Source organism: Octopus bimaculoides, chromosome 3 (assembly GCF_001194135.2).
Source record: "Octopus bimaculoides isolate UCB-OBI-ISO-001 chromosome 3, ASM119413v2, whole genome shotgun sequence".
In the NCBI taxonomy this organism is placed as follows: Eukaryota; Metazoa; Mollusca; class Cephalopoda; order Octopoda; family Octopodidae; genus Octopus; species Octopus bimaculoides.
The window spans coordinates 134,484,417-134,505,644 of record NC_068983.1 but is presented as its reverse complement, the minus strand read 5'-3'; the positions used below and the strand labels follow the sequence as shown (position 1 = coordinate 134,505,644).

Sequence of the window (21,228 nt, the reverse complement as noted above, 5' to 3'; positions counted from 1 at the left end):
TTTTTTTTTTTTTTTTCTTTAACCATAATGCTGCATAATTAATCCTTTTGCATTCAAATTTCTTTGTCAAATGCAGTGCTTATTTATTCACACTGATATGAATTAGTCATGCATTACCTTGTAGCTTTGAAATTTCAATGACCTGATTGTTTATCTTTAGAATAATATTGTAGGTTAAGTGTAAGAGGCCGGATCTGGCCAGTTTGGAGATAAAACAGGTAAATTATTTTGGCCAGATATGGCCAGTTTAAATGCTTAAGAGTTAAATACTAAATCAAAGAAGCAACTGGATGTACAGTAGTTAATCTAAAAGATGTAGAATTGCCATTTCTGAACATTAGGCAAATTTGGCAGTTATGCGAATAAAGTAAAAGGGCTCATGTTAACCAGTAGAGTGGGCAAGGGAAGATTTGTTTGTTAGAAATTGAGTGGCAGATTTATGGAAGTGTTTGTCTTGGCAGGAGAAGCACTGTTAATAGAACAAACCATCCAAGTTGAAGAGAGATAGAAAGAATTGTTTATTCATTAATGTTTGGCAAGAGACCAGAATGATTGGCTACAGTTGAGAAGAATAGTATTTTGGCAGTATAGTTAAAATAAATTTTGTCTTAGAATGACCTTTATAAGCAATTTGCCTGAAATAAACAATTGATGCTAAAGTGCCACTAGGAGTGTTTTCTTTTTCTCAGTCTTTGATTACCATTTTTTGTGTGTCCCCACAGTGAAATAGAAGTATTTGCATTTGTATGTAAGCTACTTTAAAGTATTGAGTTCTTGGTTTTTCAAATAATTGGAAATAAATTTGGTCATTACATGGAGAATTATACTTTGTTACACAGGTGATAGTGGGGGGTCAACTGTTGGTAAAAACCGAATGATAATTTGTGTAAAATTAGTGGAAGTTCAACTAATTGGCAAATATAAATAGCTAGTGTTTGAAGTGCTAATGAAAGTTCAGCATAGTTGTATTGTATGTAAATAGTGGTTATTGGAGGTTTTGAATTAAAAACTGGTTGAATTTCACATTATTGATACATGTTGATTAAAGATAAAAGATGCTTCAGTTTTCATTCCAATTACACACTCAGATTCTGGCTCAGTAGAAGAAATGGAGTGATAAGTAAGAAGTAGACAATGATTTGGATCTGGTGGATTGGAATTAGGGACATAGTGTTGCTCTGTGATTAAAGGCTTTCTAGTTGTGACCATCTCAATTGAAGGACTATCTAGAACTACAATATCTTATGTCTTTTTTTTTTATTGTTTTTAGACAAATATTATTTAGGAGTCCTTTCAAGTGTTTGGTTTCACAGAGACAGTGACCAAGACCATTGGCATTATGTTGTGCTTGAGAAGACCCATCAAACTGGGCAAAATTGCAGTTGTGGCAGATACCAGTGTCACGCAAATAGAACCCATGCTGGTGGCATGTAAAAGCACTCATTACACTCTTGGAGTGGTTGGCTTTAGGAAGGGCATCCAGCCATAGAAAACCATGCCAAATCAGACTGGAGTCTGGTGCAGCCTTCCAGTTTGCCAGCCCAGTCAAACCATCCAACCCATGCCAGCATGAACAACTGACGTTAAATGATGATGATATTTGTTTTCCTTGGTAGATTTTGACTGACTTGCCCGTTCTTTCCGGTGGTGTCTGCCACTGTCAAAATCAAGAGATTAGACTCTTTTAAGAAAGTAGTTGCAAATTGTTTGGTTTGGATATTTGTGAAATTATTCTACATAATCGGTTCAGATATCTCTTTTTCTATCCATTATCTGAATGAATTATATCATGGACATAAAATGATGTTTAACATATTCAAATGTGTTTTTATACTCCCCCACCCCACTGTTCCCTGTGTGTTGGTCCCATTGCACCTCCAACAGCATATAGTTCTCTCTCTCTCTCTTTGACTGGTTCTCTTTCTCTCTAACCTTCCTCTCCTTCATTGTTCTACAAAGGTTGCCAAATGTCTCTATAGTAAGACAACTGTCTCTGCCCCTCTATTATATTCTCATCTCACCTCTGGCACACAGCCACTTCTCTCAGCTGAGAGGTTTTTGACTTGCAAGTTACTTGGCAACCCCACTGATGCTACTGCCACGTATAAAGCATCAGTGCTGGTGCCTTATAAAAGAAAAAAAAAACCTAGTGCAACTCTCTGGCTTGCTAGCTCCTGTCAAACCATTCAACTCATGCCAGCATAGATAATGAACATTAAATGGAGATATGTTTTAGTACATTAAATATGATTTAATGTTAGCTTTTTTCCAAGCTTGCATGGATTTGATGTGTCATCTGGTACAGTGTCTCATCATTTATTAGTCATTTGTCATCTCCTTTAGCAATTATTTATACTTTTTGTTTTACATTCACTTAGATTCCAACAGTTGTTAGTTATCATATTCATGAGAATTTTTAGTTTCATTTATTAACAAGAATTATTTTAAGAGAGAAAATAATGAATTCAATGTCAGTTCTGACTAAGGAAATGGCAGTGTTATTTCTTAAAATATATTAGTCTTAATTATCTATATTGGGACTTGTTATCCAAAGATTGTGTTATGAAAGTTTACATGTGCATTTATTACAATTTTAATAAAATATTAGTCATTTATTTTTCAGTTTTAAATAATTGCTGTTAGCTTCTTTTAAAGTAAGTTTGCTGGAGTAGTATTAAACTGTCAATTAACAATGTGTGATGTGATGAAAATATTAAAATCATGTTAATTTGTTTGTATGAATTTTTAATGAATAATTTTTTTTTTTTTGCATTCAGACTATTGAATAATCTATAGCATAGTTTTTCAGCAAGTCAGAAGTTGTAAAATATTGAAAAACAGTTTTTATATTAAAAAAGTTATCTTCATTCAATGGTTTCTAGACTAGTTGTATAGCCCTAATCAAGCATATTTGTGGCACGTAAATAATTAGCCTGTTGACTAGGTGCAATCTGTATGCCATACCTCTATCTAACTGAGGATAATATAGCAAATTCTGGTATACAGTGGTTAATTTATGTAATACAGTTTTGTAGTCGAGGTGTGTTGTGATTATCTCTATTGTTTTTGTATGTCTAGTTTCTGATGGTCGACTCAGTCATGATGTGACAGCTGTTGTTGCTTTTCTGTACTTATTTGTGTTGCGCATCCCGGTGCTAGTGATGTTATTGATGCTATTTTTAATTGTATGGGCTGAGTAGTGAAGTTAATGTGGTTTTTGTTTGGTGATGAGTGTGCACACAGTGGCAGAGAGTATTGAAGTTGGAGCGTGATGCAATAAACTGCCTTTTGCATGTTCAGGTGATCTATAGGTGCAGTCAATATGCAGTCTGAGAATGCAGAAGTGCAGTGTATTTCCAGTAATTTGATTTGGTGTAGTAAGATTAGAAAATCTCAAATGGATAGAATAGTGTTTGGACACTAATTTTGTGGCTTTTTTTGTTTTGGCTGAATGTGTTTTTGTGATTACTTTAGGGATGTTTTTACTTCCTATGCTACATGATTTGAGAAGTTATAGCGGTGCTGAATGTAATAATTCCTAATATTCTTGTCTTTTGGGTGTATGTCGTTTGTTGAGTGGATTATAATTGAATTTCTGATGTTGCTGGTAAGGAGGAAGATGATGGATTTAGTAATTATTTAATGAAAGGAGATGTGACCAGTGGCATTTGAATATGAGCCAGTGTACTTTTTTGAAACATTGAATTGTTAGTTTAGCTGATAAGATATTACAGATTCTGAATATGTTGGTGTAAGTTAGCAAATTTCTTTTCAGTTTTATACCTTTCATTTAAATGTTCGTTTGTGTCAGATTTATAACCTAAGTGAGTTCCTCCTATCTCTTATTGTAGGGGACTATAACAACATAGCAACATTTCCAGCTTCTTTATATTCCAAATCTGTAAATTTTCTTAAAAAAGTGTTGTTTTTTTTTTTTTTTACCTTGTTAAATTTAAAGCTGAGTTCAATTTATGATATCTTGATATTCTAATTCTATTCAATTATTTTTATTGCAGATGATCCAACTCGGTCACTCAGTGGTCTCATCCTCAAAAACAATGTTCGAGCTCACTTTGAGAAATTCCCTTCAGAAGTCACTAATTTCATCAAATCAGAATGTTTACAGAGTATTGGCGATTCTTCTCCGTTAATTCGGGCCACAATTGGCATTCTGATCACAACTATAGTGGCGAAAGGGGAGTTGAGAAACTGGCCAGAACTGTTACCCAGTCTTTGTCAATGCCTAGACTCAGAAGATTACAGTGTTTGTGAGGTAATACTCTCAAAGTATATAACTGTTAGAGGAGGTTTAACAAATTCCTTTCAATATTTTCCTTTAGATAATTTATGCTACTAATTAACCTCATGTTTTATCTGTTACTGAGTATTTCCCATTCATAACCAGTGGATATTTCTAGTTTAACTAGTGAGAGAGATTGGCTTGCTCAGTTTCACAGACTGGGACACACACTACTGTTGTTTTTCTTTAAAGAAAAAGCTAAATAGAATAGCAACAATCATTTCTAAATTTTATTTCAGGGTGCTTTTGGTGCAATGCAGAAGATCTGTGAAGATTCTACGGAAGCACTTGACAGTGATCTTGTAAATCGACCGCTTAATATACTTATACCAAAGTTTCTTCACTTTTTTAAACACAACAGTGCAAAAATTCGGTAAGTTTTCAAAAAATATCTTTCCTTTTGTTTTCATGTTCTCGCATATTGAAACTATTTGTTTACCATCTATTCTTCAAAGACAAGTTGCTTCTAATGTAGTCTTTTACACTAAGTTTAAGTGAACAGTAATTTCTCAGAGAATTTTAGGTTATTTCTTTTCTTAAATCTTAATAGAAGGCTGTAAACTTAAATTTGCAAAGTTTTAAAAGTTTACTGCTGGCTTACTATTTCAAACATTTTCCATTATAATGACATTGAACTAATATTTTAGATAGCATGTCTGACACAAGAAATAATCAATTTGTATTAGCTAGTAGTTTTTTTTTTTTTTTTTTTTTTGCTATCATTTTCACGGGTTTCACATTTGTTTAGTTTTAAATAATCACCTTTGTTCTTTATAAAATTTGATGTGACACAAAGCTGATCGTAAAATGTGTCTTATTGAGACTTGTTTCTATGTATTTTTTTTCCACTGGTTTTAAGCCATCTTGCAGTGACCATACAGGGTCTCTGTCACCATTTTATTCTTTTTATTGCATTTTTAAAGTTTGTGAACAACTAAGGTGCATTTCAATTGAAAGTTAATTTATTTCCACTAAATGAAAAAGACAATTTAAAATTTTCTGACCATTTAAGTAATACACTTTTTTTTTCAGTTCACATGCCATTGCTTGTGTCAACCAGTTCATCATAAGTCGGACTCAGGCCTTGATGATGCACATTGATTCCTTTATTGAAGTAGGTTGGCCTTTTAACTAATTTTGTTTACAATAACTGCAGACATCTATTTCATTTTTAACCTTTTTGATACCAACCTGCTTGAGACTATCCCTGCTTTTATGTTAAAAGCTTTGAAGAAATATACAATTAAAAACTTCCATCAAAATTGCATGCTTATGTTTTAAACACCAGCTCAATAGCAATGTTATTTTGCTAAATTTTTCATCATTTTTAGAATTAAAACACATGAAGTGTATTTCAATAGAAATTTGGTAACAAATATGTTAACACCTTATAAATTGTTTTTATTTATTATTAGTAAACTTGTGCTCATTATACAACCTAATGAAAGCTTTAAACTCTGAATTCTAATATTGTAAACTATTACAATGTATGTAACTGTCTAAATGGTCGGGCTTTTATCTGGGCATATTTAGCAAATTTAGGGTTTCATAAGTAATTCTCTCAGTTTTAAGATTTATGTGAAATTTTCAACAATCAGAATGCTATTAACTAGCTGTAAGAATCATGATCTTTCTTGAAATTGTAAGAATTTCAAAATTGCAGAGATCATTAGTCATGTAACAGTGTTTTTTTTTTTGTGGTTTCCTTGTTCTTTTCCAATAATGCTAACATGAAAAAATATATTTGACATCTCTGATAAATATGTTTTCTCTTAACCTTTTCATTATCATTTGATTACAACTTCAAAGTTGTTGTTCAAAGTTCTTAGTTGAATATTGATTAGTTGCTAATAAAATGGTTTAATCCATTTGATACCAACCTGTTTGTGGTTGATACTTGCTCTGGTCCTGTAATAAAACATATTTAATGAAACCTTAAAACAAATGTCATTTATCTAATCCCTTCAAATTATTGAAATACACAGGCAGTGCATTTCATTACAAATATTGTGAAAGCATGAAAAAATAACTTTACAAAATAGATTTGAAAATATTTCTTTACATTGACTCATTAACTGATCAAGGTGTTTAGAAAAGCAAAACCACTATAATTCCATCTAATATTCATAATTTCTGTCCTTTTAACTTGATACTTGTTCTGTCATTTTTAGTTTTGGTTTTGTTTTTCAATGAAAGAATTGTATCTAAATCATTACTATCAGTTCTTAGTGTAATAAAATATTTTGATATTTTGTAGAATCTCTTTTACTTGGCAAGTGATGAAGATACTGAGGTTCGTAAGAATGTTTGCCGTGCTCTGGTGATGCTTGTTGAAGTGAGAATGGATCGCTTAATACCCCACATAAATGACATCATTGGAGTAAGTATTATGATTTTGTTGCCTTACACTTGGCTGGTTCTTGAAATTTTGCCAGACAGGGAAGAAAAAGGTGCATGTAATTGTCATATCTTTGTATTTGATTGCAGTATATGATGTTACGCACTCAAGATGATGATGATGCAGTTTCCCTGGAAGCTTGTGAGTTTTGGCTTTCTCTTGCTGAACAACCAATTTGTAAAGATGTTTTGGCTCCTCATATTATGAGGCTAGTTCCTATTTTAGTGAAAGGAATGAAATATTCTGAAATTGATATTATTTTATTAAAGGTTAGTTATTATTTACTGTTAAATGATCAAATACTATTGAGTTTTATATGCTTAATTTGTTTCAATGTAATGAATTTATCCTATGGTCATTGTTTTGTGTGCAGGGTGATGTTGAAGAAGATGCTACTGTCCCTGATAAAGAATCTGATATAAAACCTAGATTTCACCGATCTAGGACTCACAGCCAAAAACATCAAGAAGGAGAAGAGGTTTGTATACTACTTTTGTGCAAATAATAGTTTCCTTAATAGAAAAGTTTCATTGTAGTATGTAAAGAGATTCAATTCTTTGGTACACATTACATTTTTGTTTCACTCTATGAAAATGCCATTTATACCTTTATTCTTAGGGGAATTGATTCAGAATTGGTTTAACTCTTTCAGAACTGTATTTCTTAATTTTGTGTTTCACTTTTAATTTCAATATAATCAGATTTTGGAAAAAGTTTAATAAAATATTTGTATCGTATTCTATTTGTACATTAGATTGTTGACCTACTAAAATTTCATTTTATGAAATTTTGACATTTTACTTTAAATATGAACACTTTCATATGAGTGATCTGATGTGGTTTAATATTATTAGGGTTAAATGTATTAAACAGTATGACTGAAAATTAGGGATATATAGGTGATTATATGAAAGAGCATTGTTCTATTGCCTAATATTGAGTACTTTTATATTATAGGATGGGGAATATTCTGATGAAGGTTTTGATGATGACGACAGTCTGTCTGATTGGAACTTACGTAAGTCTTTTATTTTGTATTCGAGAGACATTGCACTATTTTCCACTTTTAAACTTTTTTTTTTTTTTTGTTGATAATGATCGTTACCAGCGTCACTTCCTGGCACTTGTGCCGATGGCACGTGAAAAGACATTTGAGCGAGGTTGTTGCCAGTGCTGCTGGACTAGCTCCTGTGCAGGTGGCACGTAAAAAACACCATTTTGAGCATGGCTGTTGCCAGTACTGCTTGACTGACCCTTAAGCCAGCGGCATGTAAAAGCACCAACTACACTCTCGGAGTGGTTGGCGTTAGGAAGGGCATTCAGCTGTAGAAACTCTGCCAGATCAGATTGGAGCCTGGTGCAGCCATCCGGTTCACCAGTCCTCAGTCAAATCGTCTAACGCATGGAAAGTGGACATTAAACAATGATGAATGATCTTTCCATAGCTATTTATAGAGGAAAGTTTTTACTGGCTGTTTTGTTGTACTTAAGTCATATATTAAAGTGATAATTGTATTTAAATTATGATAAACATTTTGTGTGAGAGTGGCTATGTTACATGGTAGTGAGTCATGGGCTCTGACTGCGGAGGACATGTAGGCTGGAGAGGAATGAAGATAGTATGCTCCATTGGATTTGCAACATCAGTGTACATGACTGACAAAGCACAACTGTATTGAGAGAAAAGTTTGGCATAAGAGGGATTAAATGTGGTACGCAGGAGAGGAGACTGCATTGGTTTGGACATGTGATGTGTATGAGTGAAGACAGCTGTATACAGAAGTGCCTGTTGCTGAAAGTGGACGGTACCTGTGGGAGAGGGAGACCCGGGAAGACATGGGAAAAGCGGTGAGGACTGATCTTAGGATATTGGAGTTCATGGAGGAAATGACAGTGGACCAAGAAGTTTGGTGATATGCGGTCCTAGAGAAGACCCTTCCACAAAACTGTGTGCTAGAAGAGTTGTGTCGCACCACATGTAACAACACACTTTTCACCCTCTCTACCCTAAGAAATCAAATTACAACTCCTCTCCTAACTGCATCTTTCTCTTCCTCACATTTCCTCTTCATAAATTATGATTGTTTTCCAATCCCTTTTCTTGCCCTCACTGCTGTGCTCACCACACACCCGCACACTATTTTTCTAATCATGTGTCTACCTTAGCACTACGTCATCTCTCTTCTACTCTCTTACACTTTTGCTGTTTCTTACTCTCTCTCCTTCCTTTGTTTTTCTTGACTAGGTAACCAAGTATCACATTAACATCAGCACACTTGTTTCTGGCTTCTTTCTGGTTCCTCTCTTTCTCTCTCATTGGGTAACCATGTACCTCTTCTATAGCAAGACACCTATTTCTGCCTCTGTATTTCTGTTACACTGTAACCTTTTATTTGATATTATATCATCTCCTCTAATGCCCCCTCTGTTGTGGCAAAGACACCTGCTTCTGTCTTTCTGTCTCTTTTTCACACTCTTACCTTTCGTCCTTTAACACAAGTTCCCCTCCTCAAATGCCCTGCCCCTCTCATAATTCCTTGTCTTGTGAGTTACTTGGTTACCCTTCCATTGCTGCTGCCACGTTAAAAGCATCCAGTCCACACTGTAACGTGGTTGACATTTAGAAGGGCATCCAGCTTTAAAAAAATCTTGCCAAAACTAAGTTTGCATGTACTAGTGCCACGTAAAAAGCACTGATTCCACTCTGTGGAGTGGTTGGTGTTAGGAAGGGCATCTGGCTGTAAAATCCCTGCCAAAACAGCCTAGGGTAGTTTTTCTACCTGGTTGGCTCCTATCAACTGTCCTACCCATGTATGCATGGAAGATGGATGTTAAATGATGATGATATTATTTAAAAAAAATGGTGGTAAAAGTTGGTAGAAGTATTAACCTTTAATCATTTCCAACAGCTTTAATAAATTTAATGTCTTATGTTTATAGGTAAATGTTCTGCTGCCGCTTTGGATGTTCTTGCTAATGTATTCCGTGATGAACTGCTGCCAATTCTATTACCAATCCTGAAAGAAACTTTATTTCATGAAGACTGGGACATTAAGGAATCTGGTATTTTAGTGCTTGGCGCCATTGCTGAAGGCTGCATGACAGGGATGGTTCCTCATTTACCTGAACTTATTCCTTACTTGATCAATTGTTTAGCAGATAAGAAAGCATTAGTCAGATCCATTACCTGTTGGACACTTAGTCGATATGCACATTGGGTTGTTGGACAACAACATGAACTTTATTTAAAACCTTTGATGACTGAAGTAAGTAGTTATAATTTACAGTACTAATACCTTAATTTGCAACATATCTTTTGCTTTTGAAGAATTTCAAAACATATTTTGTATTTTCCATCCATCAATTAGATTTCTTTTAAATATGCATTAATAGAGTGAAAAGAAAATCAAAGATAATCAGTTTACTATTTCAACCTCTAAAACATCATTTACATTTGACAGATATTTGTCCTCATCTTGTTTGTTACCACATTTTGGCTGATATACCCTCCAGCCTTCGTCAGGTGTCTTCGCGAAATTTCAAACCTGGGTTCTCATTCCTAATTCTTTCATGTATGACTTTTCTAGATCTTGTTGGATTCTCTTTCTATCATCATCTCTGGTTATTTTCCTAAGTAATAAAGATAGCCTTTCTTTGATTTTTGTCATTTAGTTCTTTTTTTCCAATGGTTGTAATAGATCCTCTCACAGACGAGGGCATGTCCTGCCCTTTCCGTTATTCTTCTCGCTTTATATGAATCCACTGGTGTCATATTCAAGCCAGGTGGTATTAGCTTTGAGTCTCTACATCTACACAAGAAAGTTAGATGGTTGGAAAGACTAGCTAGTTTTTTTGTGGAGTTTCTCTATATGTCTCCATTGAAGTCTAATGTCTGCTTTGTACCGATTATATAATACAGTTCATGGATATTTGTCCTCATCTTGTTTGTTGTTGACACAACGTTTCAGCTCATATATCCTCCAGCCTTCATCAGGTGTCTTGGGGAAATTTCGAACCTGGGTTCTCATTCCTAAGGTATTTTTCGATATTATTATTATTCAGGTCACTGCTTGGAACTGAACTTGTAATCTTGGTGTTAGTAGACCGCACTCTTAACCATTACGCCATATGCCCGTGGGCAATTATGGGGTGAATTTTAGCACTTATAAATCTAATATTTTCTTATCCTTCCTTAATACCGGTTCTCATATGCTATTCATATTTGCACTTGATCTGCTTAGGAAGTTGCTGTGTCCTAGCGTACATGCTTCTTTTAGTTTTTGTATTTTCCAGTGGTGTTCTCTATCTATTATTTTAACTTCAACCCACAGGGGGAAGTGGTCTCCATCTTTCCATACATGATCAGCTACACCCGATTTATCAATATCTCCTTGTGTCACAGCTTTGCGACGGTACCTAAACTTCAATTCCCACCATCCATACAGTGTAAAGAGAGGGATTTCTCAATGCCTAAAACATCGTGCAAAGAATATAAGTAGCGGTCGTGATACACACCACGAAGAATTGATCAAGCTCAATAACAATCTATTGAGCAACAACTACCCCAAAAACATATTATCCACTCCAATTATGAAGAAAACAGAGGATGAAACCAATAAACTGTCCACAGTCTGTCTACCCTATGTGAAAGGCGTCTCCGAAAAGATACAAAAGATATGCGGTCCATATGACATCAGGACAGTATTCAAGAGTACTACAACACTTCGCAAATATCTCCTTCGAGTAAAACCACCAATAGAAGAGAATATGACCAAAGATTGCATGTACTCCATCCCATGCAGCTGTGGTAGGTTATACGAAGGCGAAACATGTCGCCCCCTCAAAATAAGAGTAGGTGAACATCGCAAAGCTGTGACACAAGAAGATATTGATAAATTGGGTATAGCTGATCATGTATGGAAAAATGGACTCCACCTCCCCCTGTGGGATGAAGTTAAAATAATAAACAGAGAACACCACTGGAAAATACGAAAACTAAAAGAAGCAGCACATATGCTAGGACACAACAACCTCCTAAGCAGACTGAGTGCAGATATGAATAGCATATTGGAATCGGTATTAAGGAAGGATAGGAAAATATTAGATTTATAAGCCCTAAAATTCACCCCATAACTGCCCATATGGTGTAGTGGTTAAGAGTGTGGGCTACTAACCCCAAGATTCTGTGTTCGATTCCGAATAGTGACCTGAATAATGATATCGAAAAATATCTTGGGAATGAGAACCCAGATTCAAAATTTCCCAAAAATACCCGATGAACGCTGGAGGGTATATCAGCCGAAACGTTGTGTTAACAACAAACAAATGAGGACAAATATCCATCAAATGTAAATAATGTACATAATTCTTCATCTCTTAAATATAGAACTGTATTCAGTAAGCTTGATATAACTTCCTTCAAGTCAATTATGGCTGTCACTGATTTACAGTTCTTTATTCTACTTTAAATCTCATTTCAAATTTAACCATTGAAGAAACCCCTATCCTATATGTAGTCTTTTGACTAGCTTTGTTATATATGTGTGTGTGTGTGTAGAGAGAGAGAGAGAGAGAGGGTGGGTGCAGATGTGGGTGTGTGGTTAAGGAGCTTGCTTTCCAACCAATGGTCTCGGGTCCAGCCTCACTATGTGACACTTTGGGCACAACTGGAGCCCCTGGTCAACCAAAGCTTTGTGAGTGGAAATGGTAGATGGACTCGTGTATATCTTGTGCGTGCGTGTGTGTGTGTGTGTGTGTGTGTGTGTGTGTGTGTGTGTGTATATATATATATATACTCTTTTACTTGTTGTCCCTTCATAGTTCTGTCACTGTACATCTCTCTCTCACCTGCTTATTTGACTGCGGCCATGCTGGAGCACTGCCTTTATCACACCCTTCATTCTCATAACGTTGTCATGTCTTCTGTTGATGGCCTTCTCCAATTTTGTCCCCACTCAATATAGTTGCCCCTTACTCATCTCTCTCTCACCTGCTTATTATTTTTATATTTTCTGATCTATCTATAGATTTATATTGCTACTCTCCTCCCTTCCTGTACTAATGCTTACCATCTCCTCCTTTCTGATCCACTCCTATTTCTTCCCTACTATGCTATTTGCCATCAACCAAACCTCCACTCTTGTTTCATTCACTACATTTGCCTCTGCTTCCATCTTTAACCATCTGTCACTCTTCTCATGTTCTAGTGAACTTACCCACTCTTTCTAATTTTTTGTATTCTCTTATACTCACCTCATGTCTTGAAAGTACACACTAACACCTTGTCATCACCACCATTGTCTTCTTTCCAGCTGCTCCTACTCACTTTTGTATAATGTTGGCTAGCATGTATCTCCTTTATTGCAAAACACCTGTGCTTGTCCCTCTATCACATTTAAGCTTCACAGCACCAGGCATAAAGCTACCTCTCTCTCTGCTATTACTTAACTAGCGCATGTGTCATGAAAAAGCATCTACAGCCTGTAAATTGTAGAAACCTTGCCAAAACATGTTGGAGCTTGATGCAGTTCTGTAGCTTGTTGAATCCTAACAAACTGTTCAATCCATTCCTGTTTGGAAGACAAATGTTAAATGATGATGATGACATACTCTAAAATTCTGTTGAAAGATTTGGCAAAATGAAAATAAGTTCTTTCAAATATATTTAAAATATTCTTTCAAATTCTCATTTAGCACCAGGTCAATCCTGATTGAATAGACCTGATAAAAGCCTTTGTGTGGATTATCATGGACCTAGACTTTAATTCCACAATATCGATTTAAAGGATTGTATGTACCATATGACATTCTAGTGGGTCCTTCAATCAATGGTTGCTGTGCTTGCTATGTATAGACTATGAGTGTCTTTAATTCATGAATTAGTTTATCATGTCTAGACTCATCCTTCACAAGATTGGACAAAATGAAGTTATTTTCCAAAACACTCTCTCGAAAATGTTCTTGTCTAGCACCAGGTCAACCCTGATTGGGCACTTCTCATTAAAGGTGTTTAGCCATGATCATACTTCCTTCCTTTGAAGCATGATGGATCAGGAGCTAGTGTTACCTAGCTTGTATGTATTTTTTTTTTTAAGATGGAGTGATTTGAAGGTTTGGCTGCTATTTCTGGTAGCTCAGAAAACTTCATAGAGACTCCTTCATTTGCTTACTTTGAAAATGATTTGATGTGTTATAAATGAACCAGAACAAGTTCTAAATTTGTGTTTATTCACTTCACACATGCATTCAGAAAACGTTTTCATCTGATATATAACAAATGAAAGAGAAAATGGAATTCACACAATAATTAATCACAATGATTGTCTTGACACTTCTTGCATTAGTCCCTCACACGTGAGATTTTGGACAACTGGTTACCACACACCCATGCATACATATGGGTGTGTGGTAAGAGGTTTGCTTCCCAACCATATGGTTTTGGGTTCAGAGAATCTGGGCTAGATATGGCTGGTTTAAAAGCTAAAGGGTGAATATGCCAAAGAAAAGCAAGAAATGGCCTACAAATTTGCTTGTTTCATGTTCAATTGAGTATGGTGTACTATTAAAAATGCATACCAAAAGTTTTAAACTTTTTCCAGTTCATTAGTGTGTGTGTGATCAATGCCTTTCATCAGACACCTACAACCTGATATCACATACTCTATTTTGCTGTAGGTATACAATGGAAAATTTTGAGTGGTTGGCGTTAGGAAGGGCATCCAGCTGTAGAAGCTCTGCCAAATCAGATTGGAGCCTGGTGTAACCATCTGGTTTCACCAGTCCTCAGTCAAATCGTCCAACCCATGCTAGCATGGAAAGCGGACGTTAAACGATGATGATGAATAGTATAGGTTGATAATCTGTTATCTGAAATGCTTGGGCTCTGAAAGTATTTTGGAATGATTTGCATCTATAAATTGGGACTAGCTAAATGTTATCCATTTAACATTTCCTAATGCAACTTATATACCATGAAGGTATTCTTTTAGAAATTTCATAAACTGTACAGGGAATGTATAAGAATTTTCAATTATTTATATCATCATCATCATCATCATCATCGTTTAACGTCCACTTTCCATGCTAGCATGGGTTGGACGATTTGACTGAGGACTGGTGCAACCGGATGGCTACACCAGGCTCCAATCTAATTTGGCAGAGTTTCTACAGCTGGATGCCCTTCCTAACGCCAACCACTCAGAGAGTGTAGTGGGTGCTTTTACGTGTCACCCGCACGAAAACGGCCACGCTCAAAATGGTGTCTTTTATGTGCCACCCGCACAAGAGCCAGTTCAGGGGCACTGGCAACGGTCACGCTCAGGATGGTACATCTTATGTGCCACCCGCACAAGAGCCAGTCCAGGGGCACTGGCAACGATCTCACATGGCTTGCCGGGTCTTCTCACGCACAGCACATTTCCAAAGGCACAGCACATTTATGTGTATATATATATACCCCCCCCCCCTTGAACTAATGATGCTAGTCATTGTTATATTCATATGGATTTATGTGGAATGGAAATTCAGATTTAGCATAAAATTTTTTGATACTACTGTACTTGTACCAAAACCATGAAATTTTCACTGCTTACGAAACATAATTGCAACACTAAACACTAAAATTACATGAAGTACAGCAACTTAAATTTAAAATGCATGTTGTTTTGATTAAAAAATTACAATATATATATTTGTATACATTATGTGAAATATTACTGCAAAACTCCCTATTTTGTATGATACAATAATTGCATTACTAATAGTTAAAATACATTCTCAGTTAGCATGCTACATACACATCTGGCTATAAAAAAAAATTTTTGAAAAAAATAATAAAACCCCTAAAATCGCTATACCACTGATGGAACCTTTCAGATACTTTCAGGAATTTTCCATTCATGTTGCTTCTCTCATTATGAAAACTCTTTGAATTTTGGAGATTTTCAAAGAGAGAGAAAACTGTGCTGTTATGGCCATATATAATGCATATGAATGAATACAGTTGCATCAAGAGGTGCTGATCTCTAATTGTAGAGAGGGAGCATGTGGAAGGGGTAGACCCAGGAAAACGGATGAACTGATGAGAAAAGATCTATGAATGTTGGGGCTCACAAAGAGGATGATAAGGGACCGAGGCTGATGGCTGTGCTTGAAAAAACACGTCAAGCTAAGTAAAAGCATTCCTAATCTTGCAGGCTCATGGGTGCTGGTGCCATGTAAAAAGCACCAGTACTGGTGCTGCGTAAAAACAACTTGTGCACTCTGTAAAGTGGCTGGTGTTAGGAAGAGCATCCAGCCATAGAAACCATGCCAAAACAGACATGGAGCCTGGATGGCTCATCAGCTGGCCAGGCTCCTGTCAAACTGTCCAATTCATGCCAGCATGGAAAATGGACGTTAAATGATGATGATGTCAACCTGTATTAAAATATAATATAAAACAAATGTGAATATGTGTGTGTGAAATGACTTTTATTTTTATTCTATGATGCATTTGTTTCTATTCCTGGATAATTTTGCTGATATAGATGGATTTTTATAGCTGGTATTGGTACCTACTTTTAGCTGTCACCATGTTTGTGGAACAAATCTATCAACTTGTGTTTGTCAGCTTCCTTTTTAAACTGAAAGCTGTTGCAATGATGTTGATTGTGATGTTTATCATTTCAGCTTTTAAAATGTGTTCTTGACACGAACAAACGTGTCCAGGAAGCTGCTTGTTCAGCCTTTGCTACCCTTGAAGAAGAGGCTTGTACTGAACTTGTTCCTTACTTGGGGTATATTTTGGAAACCCTTGTATTTGCTTTCAATAAATATCAAGTAAGTTCCAGACATTCTTCACTCAACTTAGAATTGATTTCATTTCTTCACTTAACTTTTATAATATAAATTTGAATTTAGATCTGTTTCTCAAGGTGCAGTGTGGGCTACTTCAGATTGGGCTATAAGTAACAATTGAATAAAACTTGTAATAAAATTTTAATTAAAATCTTCTTTTGAAAAAAAAAAAAAAAAAAAAAAAAAAAAAAAATATATATAATAAAAGCTACACACTTTGTTTGTTCAAGGTGGCTAGGGGATACATTTATGTGGGGTAAAAAGAATTGAGAAACACTGATTTAGATGAAATTGGACATACAGAAACTGTACTTTTTTTTCTTTTTATATTTTAGCACAAAAATTTGTTAATTCTTTATGATGCGATTGGCACTTTGGCTGACTCAGTTGGTCATCACCTGAATAAACCTGTAAGTATACATTTTTTTAATGATTTTTTTTTCTTTTTAATTTAAAAGTACTACAGAATATTCTAATACTGTCATCAATATATTTTTTCTCTTTTATAGGAATATGTGAATTTGTTGATGCCTCCTTTGATCCAAAAATGGAATGTACTGAAAGATGAAGACAAAGACCTTTTCCCACTTCTTGAAGTAATATTTTTCTTCCATGTTTGTTTCTGAATAAGCATCAGTTACATTATCCAAATATTTTAATTCTAGTCATTTACATCTTAAGTACTCAATATGTTCATAATGGTGTGTTGAAGGATTAACAGATTATCATTAGATATGAAAAATAGTTGCAATTGTATTCAACATTGCATATGTGTATTTGTTGCATACCTTAGCATGTGTTTAGCAATCACTTACAATGGTGTGTGTGTGTGTGTGTGTGGCACCTTGGATGAGTGTCTTCTACTATAGTTCTGGGCTGAATAAAGTCTTGTGAGTGGATTTGGTTGATGAAAACTGAAAGAAGCTTGTGTGTGTATGTTACCATCTTCTTGTCTTGACTGTATGTGATAGTTGTAATTTACTCTCACTATCAATCAAACATGGAAAAGTGGGCACTAAAATGATGTGGCTGCGAGGTTGAGAAGTTTGCCTCCCAATCATGTGATTTCTTGTTAGGTCCCAGTGTGCCACCTTAGACAAGTGTCTTTTGCAGCCCCCCCCCCCCGGCCAACTTAAGCCTTGTGAGATTTGGTTGATAGAAATTGAAGACAGTTGTGTATTTTTGTGTGTGCATTTGCATGTACATGTCTGTGTGTGTGTGTTTGCATTTATGATTGCTTGTATGAAAGTGCAGTGGGTAGTGGTGTTGTCAGTTTCTTCTAATAACAAATCATTGACAAAAATCTCTTGTTCCATATGGCTGGCCTTTGAAGGCATGTGTGGAATAAGAGATCCCTTACTTGAAAAACAGTTTTTAGGAAAGATAACATCTGGCTCTAAAACAGTGCTACAGATAACATATTCATACCCACCCATGAATGCATGCATGTGACTACATAAAACGTCATTTAACGTTCATTTTCCATGCTGGCATGGGTTGGACAGTTTGACTGGAAGCTGGGGAGCTGCACCAGGTTTCAATCTGATTTGGCATGGTTTCTACAGCTGGCTGCCCTCCCTAATGCTAATCACTCCAAGAGTGTAGTGGGTGCTCTTTACGTGCCAGTTACAAAACACTGGCATTGGCCACGACTATGATCTCACTTGGCTTGACAGGTCTTTCCAAGCATGGTATATTGCCAAAGTTAGAAGAGTGCTTTTTACATGCCACCAGCACAGGTGACAGGTATGTGACACTGGCATTGGTCACGACTACAATTTCACTTGGTTTGACGGGTCTTCCCAAGCACAGCATATCGTCGAACGTTGAAGGGTGCTTTTTACGTGCCACTAGCATCAGCCATGACAGTGATTTCACTTGCTTTGACAAGTCTTCTCAGGTACTGTATATTGCCAAAGGTCTCAGCCACTTGCCTCCATGAGGCCCAATGTTTGAAGATCATGCTTCATCAACTCTGGATTCAGCAGTTTATAATTTATAGGCAGAATGTTTGAAAGTTTTCTCAACTGTTCATGAAATTTCTTCGTAAAATTTAATTTTCTTTTAATGTCACTTTTCCATGATGGCTTGGAAAAAACATAAGCACGCACCAACTTTATTGTATCTGATGTTTCTCTTTTTTCAGTGTTTGTCAAGTGTTGCAACAGCTTTACAATCTGGATTTCTTCCCTATTGTGAACCAGTCTATAAACGATGCGTTTCACTTGTAGAGCAGACTCTCAACCAAAACTTTGTAAGTAAGCTTATTTAGTATTAAAGCTTTAGATTATAAATGAACCATAAATATGTTATTGTTTTCCAGTGGAATGCATATTTGAGGAATTGTTAAGGAGAAAAATAGTTTTCTAGACACACACACACACACACACACATTCACATAGATTTATCAGAGCTGGTTAATGGAAGTTCTGTTCTTCAAATGTAAACTATTTCTAGCTTTGAAATATTCTACAACTTGATAAGTCATAGTAAAAGGAAAACATATTTGCGCATTTATTGTCTTATAAAATCTTTAAAGTTTTTTGTTTATAAATTATATATTCAAAATGGAGAATTTATTTAAATTCTGTTATTGCTTTTCTGAGTTATGCCTAAATACTTTTAATTTGAGGTCATCATAAATCATTTGCTACAAAGATGCTATGACCTGATAAAATTTGTAATATTAGGTAGATGTAAAAAGTTTTTCGTATATCCTGTTTTCTTCCTAGTCAATTCATTAATTGTTTATTTCAGGCCAACTTGACACATCCTGAGCAGTATGACCCACCAGACAAGGACTTTATGATAGTTGCCTTGGATCTTTTAAGTGGCCTTGCTGAAGGACTTGAACATCACATAGAAGGTCTTGTTGCTAATAGTAACATCCTTAAATTGCTCTTTCAGTGTATGCAGGTGAGATATACAATACTTAATCTTATTTCATTTGTTTTAACATTTCCTTTTATAAATTCTGAAAATCTATATTGAGGTTGACACTACACAGTGATTGTTTCGTTTTGAACTTGATTTGGTTGTGATGTACCACTGTATTTCACTTGTGTTGTACTTCTTTGGGATTTCTTTCATTTTTACATGAAGAGAATCTTAACTGCTGGCATAGGATCAAAGGGTGTCATTGTGTTTCCTACTTGGCAGTTCATTGTGTTTCCTACTTGGCAGTTCATTGTCATAGAGAAACTAAACCTGGTATCTTTGTGTATTTGGCATTATGCAGTACTTGAAAAGACCTATCAAACCAAGTAAGATTGCAGTCATGGCAGATATTGGTGTCACACAAATGACACCCATGCCGGTGGCATGTAAAAGCACCCTTTACACTCTCAGAGTGGTTGGTGGTAGGAAGGGCACTCAGCTGTAGAAAGTATGCCAGATCAGACTGGAGTCTGGTGTGGCCTTCTAGCTTGCCAGCCCCGATCAAACCATCCTGCCCATGCCAAACAGATGCTAATTGATGATGATGATGCTGTTCCTTTTATTTTGTTGTATGGACATTAATACTTATAGATGAAGAAATTATTAAATCTTGTTCTTTGAAATTATCCTGTATTTGTTACTCCTGAGTTGCACAAACAATCTGTGTCACTAATATTGTTAGAAATACAGTGAATTTAGTGAAGTTATATCATTGGAAACTTGTAAGCAACAATGCTGTTTTTAATCAAATACAACATCAAATAAAAATAGCAGTGGTTGGCATTACAAAGGGCATCTAGCCCTTTTAACACCATTGAAAGAAAGCATTCAAATTTGTCAGTTGAACTTGGTGTTGATTGATAACAGTGAAACTATATACTAAAAGTACATGCCAAAAGATACTGATAAAAATTGTAAAATTTTTTTTAATTGGTTAATTAATATAAAATTTCTCTAAATCAAATATATAAATCAAAGATATTTTATTTTCTGGAAGTTTATAACTATAAAATATCTTATGATATTCAGCATGCATTTTATTTTTATATGACCTCAGTATCACTGTACTTCAATATTTTCTCACAATTTGTAGTTAGTTTTAGGATTTAACAGACAAATGGAATTTGAGTGTTTTGATTCTTGGCAGTTTCAACCTAATTTTGTACATTTCTAATACTAATGGTGATTTTGATATAGTTTGCAAATTGAAACAAACTTTTTGATGCTTTTTCACTTTTCTTTAGGACCCAATGCCTGAAGTTAGACAAAGTTCTTTCGCTTTGCTAGGAGACCTGACTAAAGCTTGCTTCCAACATGTAAAGCCATGTATAGGTAAGTACTTAATCACTGTATTTATATTTTTAGTATAAACCCTTTTACATTTATTTACTCTCATAGTTGAAATAAAATTCATAATTTAGCAGTAAGCTGGAGAAAGAATGACTTGTGAACTTCAACATTGAGTATGATAGTTTATATTTAATGTACTAATTGAAAGTTACAAGAAGAATCTTTTAACCCTTTCGTTACCAAACCGCCCAAAGCCGCCCGAAAAAAATTTTGGTTCATGTGACCAAGCCGCCCAAAACCGCCCGTAATCACCTATTCATATTTAAATGAGAATATCTGAGCAAATCTCGTTAGTACATTCGTGAAAACACGTGATTATTTGTGTAAACAGTTCAGCTATAGTTTTGTACGACGATCAACGTGTTTTTTTAATTTTGTGAATTTTGGGAGATTTTTTTCCAAATTT

The 21,228-nt window shown here is 35.3% G+C and overlaps 1 protein-coding gene across 3 annotated transcripts in view; it reads left to right on the top strand.

The window, feature by feature from the left end:
• LOC106870927 (transportin-1) overlaps positions 1-21,228 on the top strand; it is a 54,270-nt gene that overhangs the window by 12,404 nt on the left and 20,638 nt on the right. For all 3 annotated transcript variants that reach the window (XR_008263731.1, XM_014917164.2, XM_014917165.2), the window contains exons 4-17: positions 4,017-4,273; positions 4,540-4,673; positions 5,333-5,414; positions 6,558-6,680; positions 6,788-6,967; positions 7,072-7,176; positions 7,656-7,716; positions 9,639-9,964; positions 16,368-16,517; positions 16,871-16,945; positions 17,045-17,131; positions 18,682-18,789; positions 19,293-19,451; positions 20,717-20,804. Coding sequence is in view for 2 of the 3 variants with exons in the window: in XM_014917164.2 (XP_014772650.1) it covers positions 4,017-4,273; positions 4,540-4,673; positions 5,333-5,414; positions 6,558-6,680; positions 6,788-6,967; positions 7,072-7,176; positions 7,656-7,716; positions 9,639-9,964; positions 16,368-16,517; positions 16,871-16,945; positions 17,045-17,131; positions 18,682-18,789; positions 19,293-19,451; positions 20,717-20,804 (1,935 nt within the window). In the remaining variant the exon portion in view is untranslated. The remainder of the gene's footprint in view (positions 1-4,016; positions 4,274-4,539; positions 4,674-5,332; positions 5,415-6,557; positions 6,681-6,787; positions 6,968-7,071; positions 7,177-7,655; positions 7,717-9,638; positions 9,965-16,367; positions 16,518-16,870; positions 16,946-17,044; positions 17,132-18,681; positions 18,790-19,292; positions 19,452-20,716; positions 20,805-21,228) is intronic.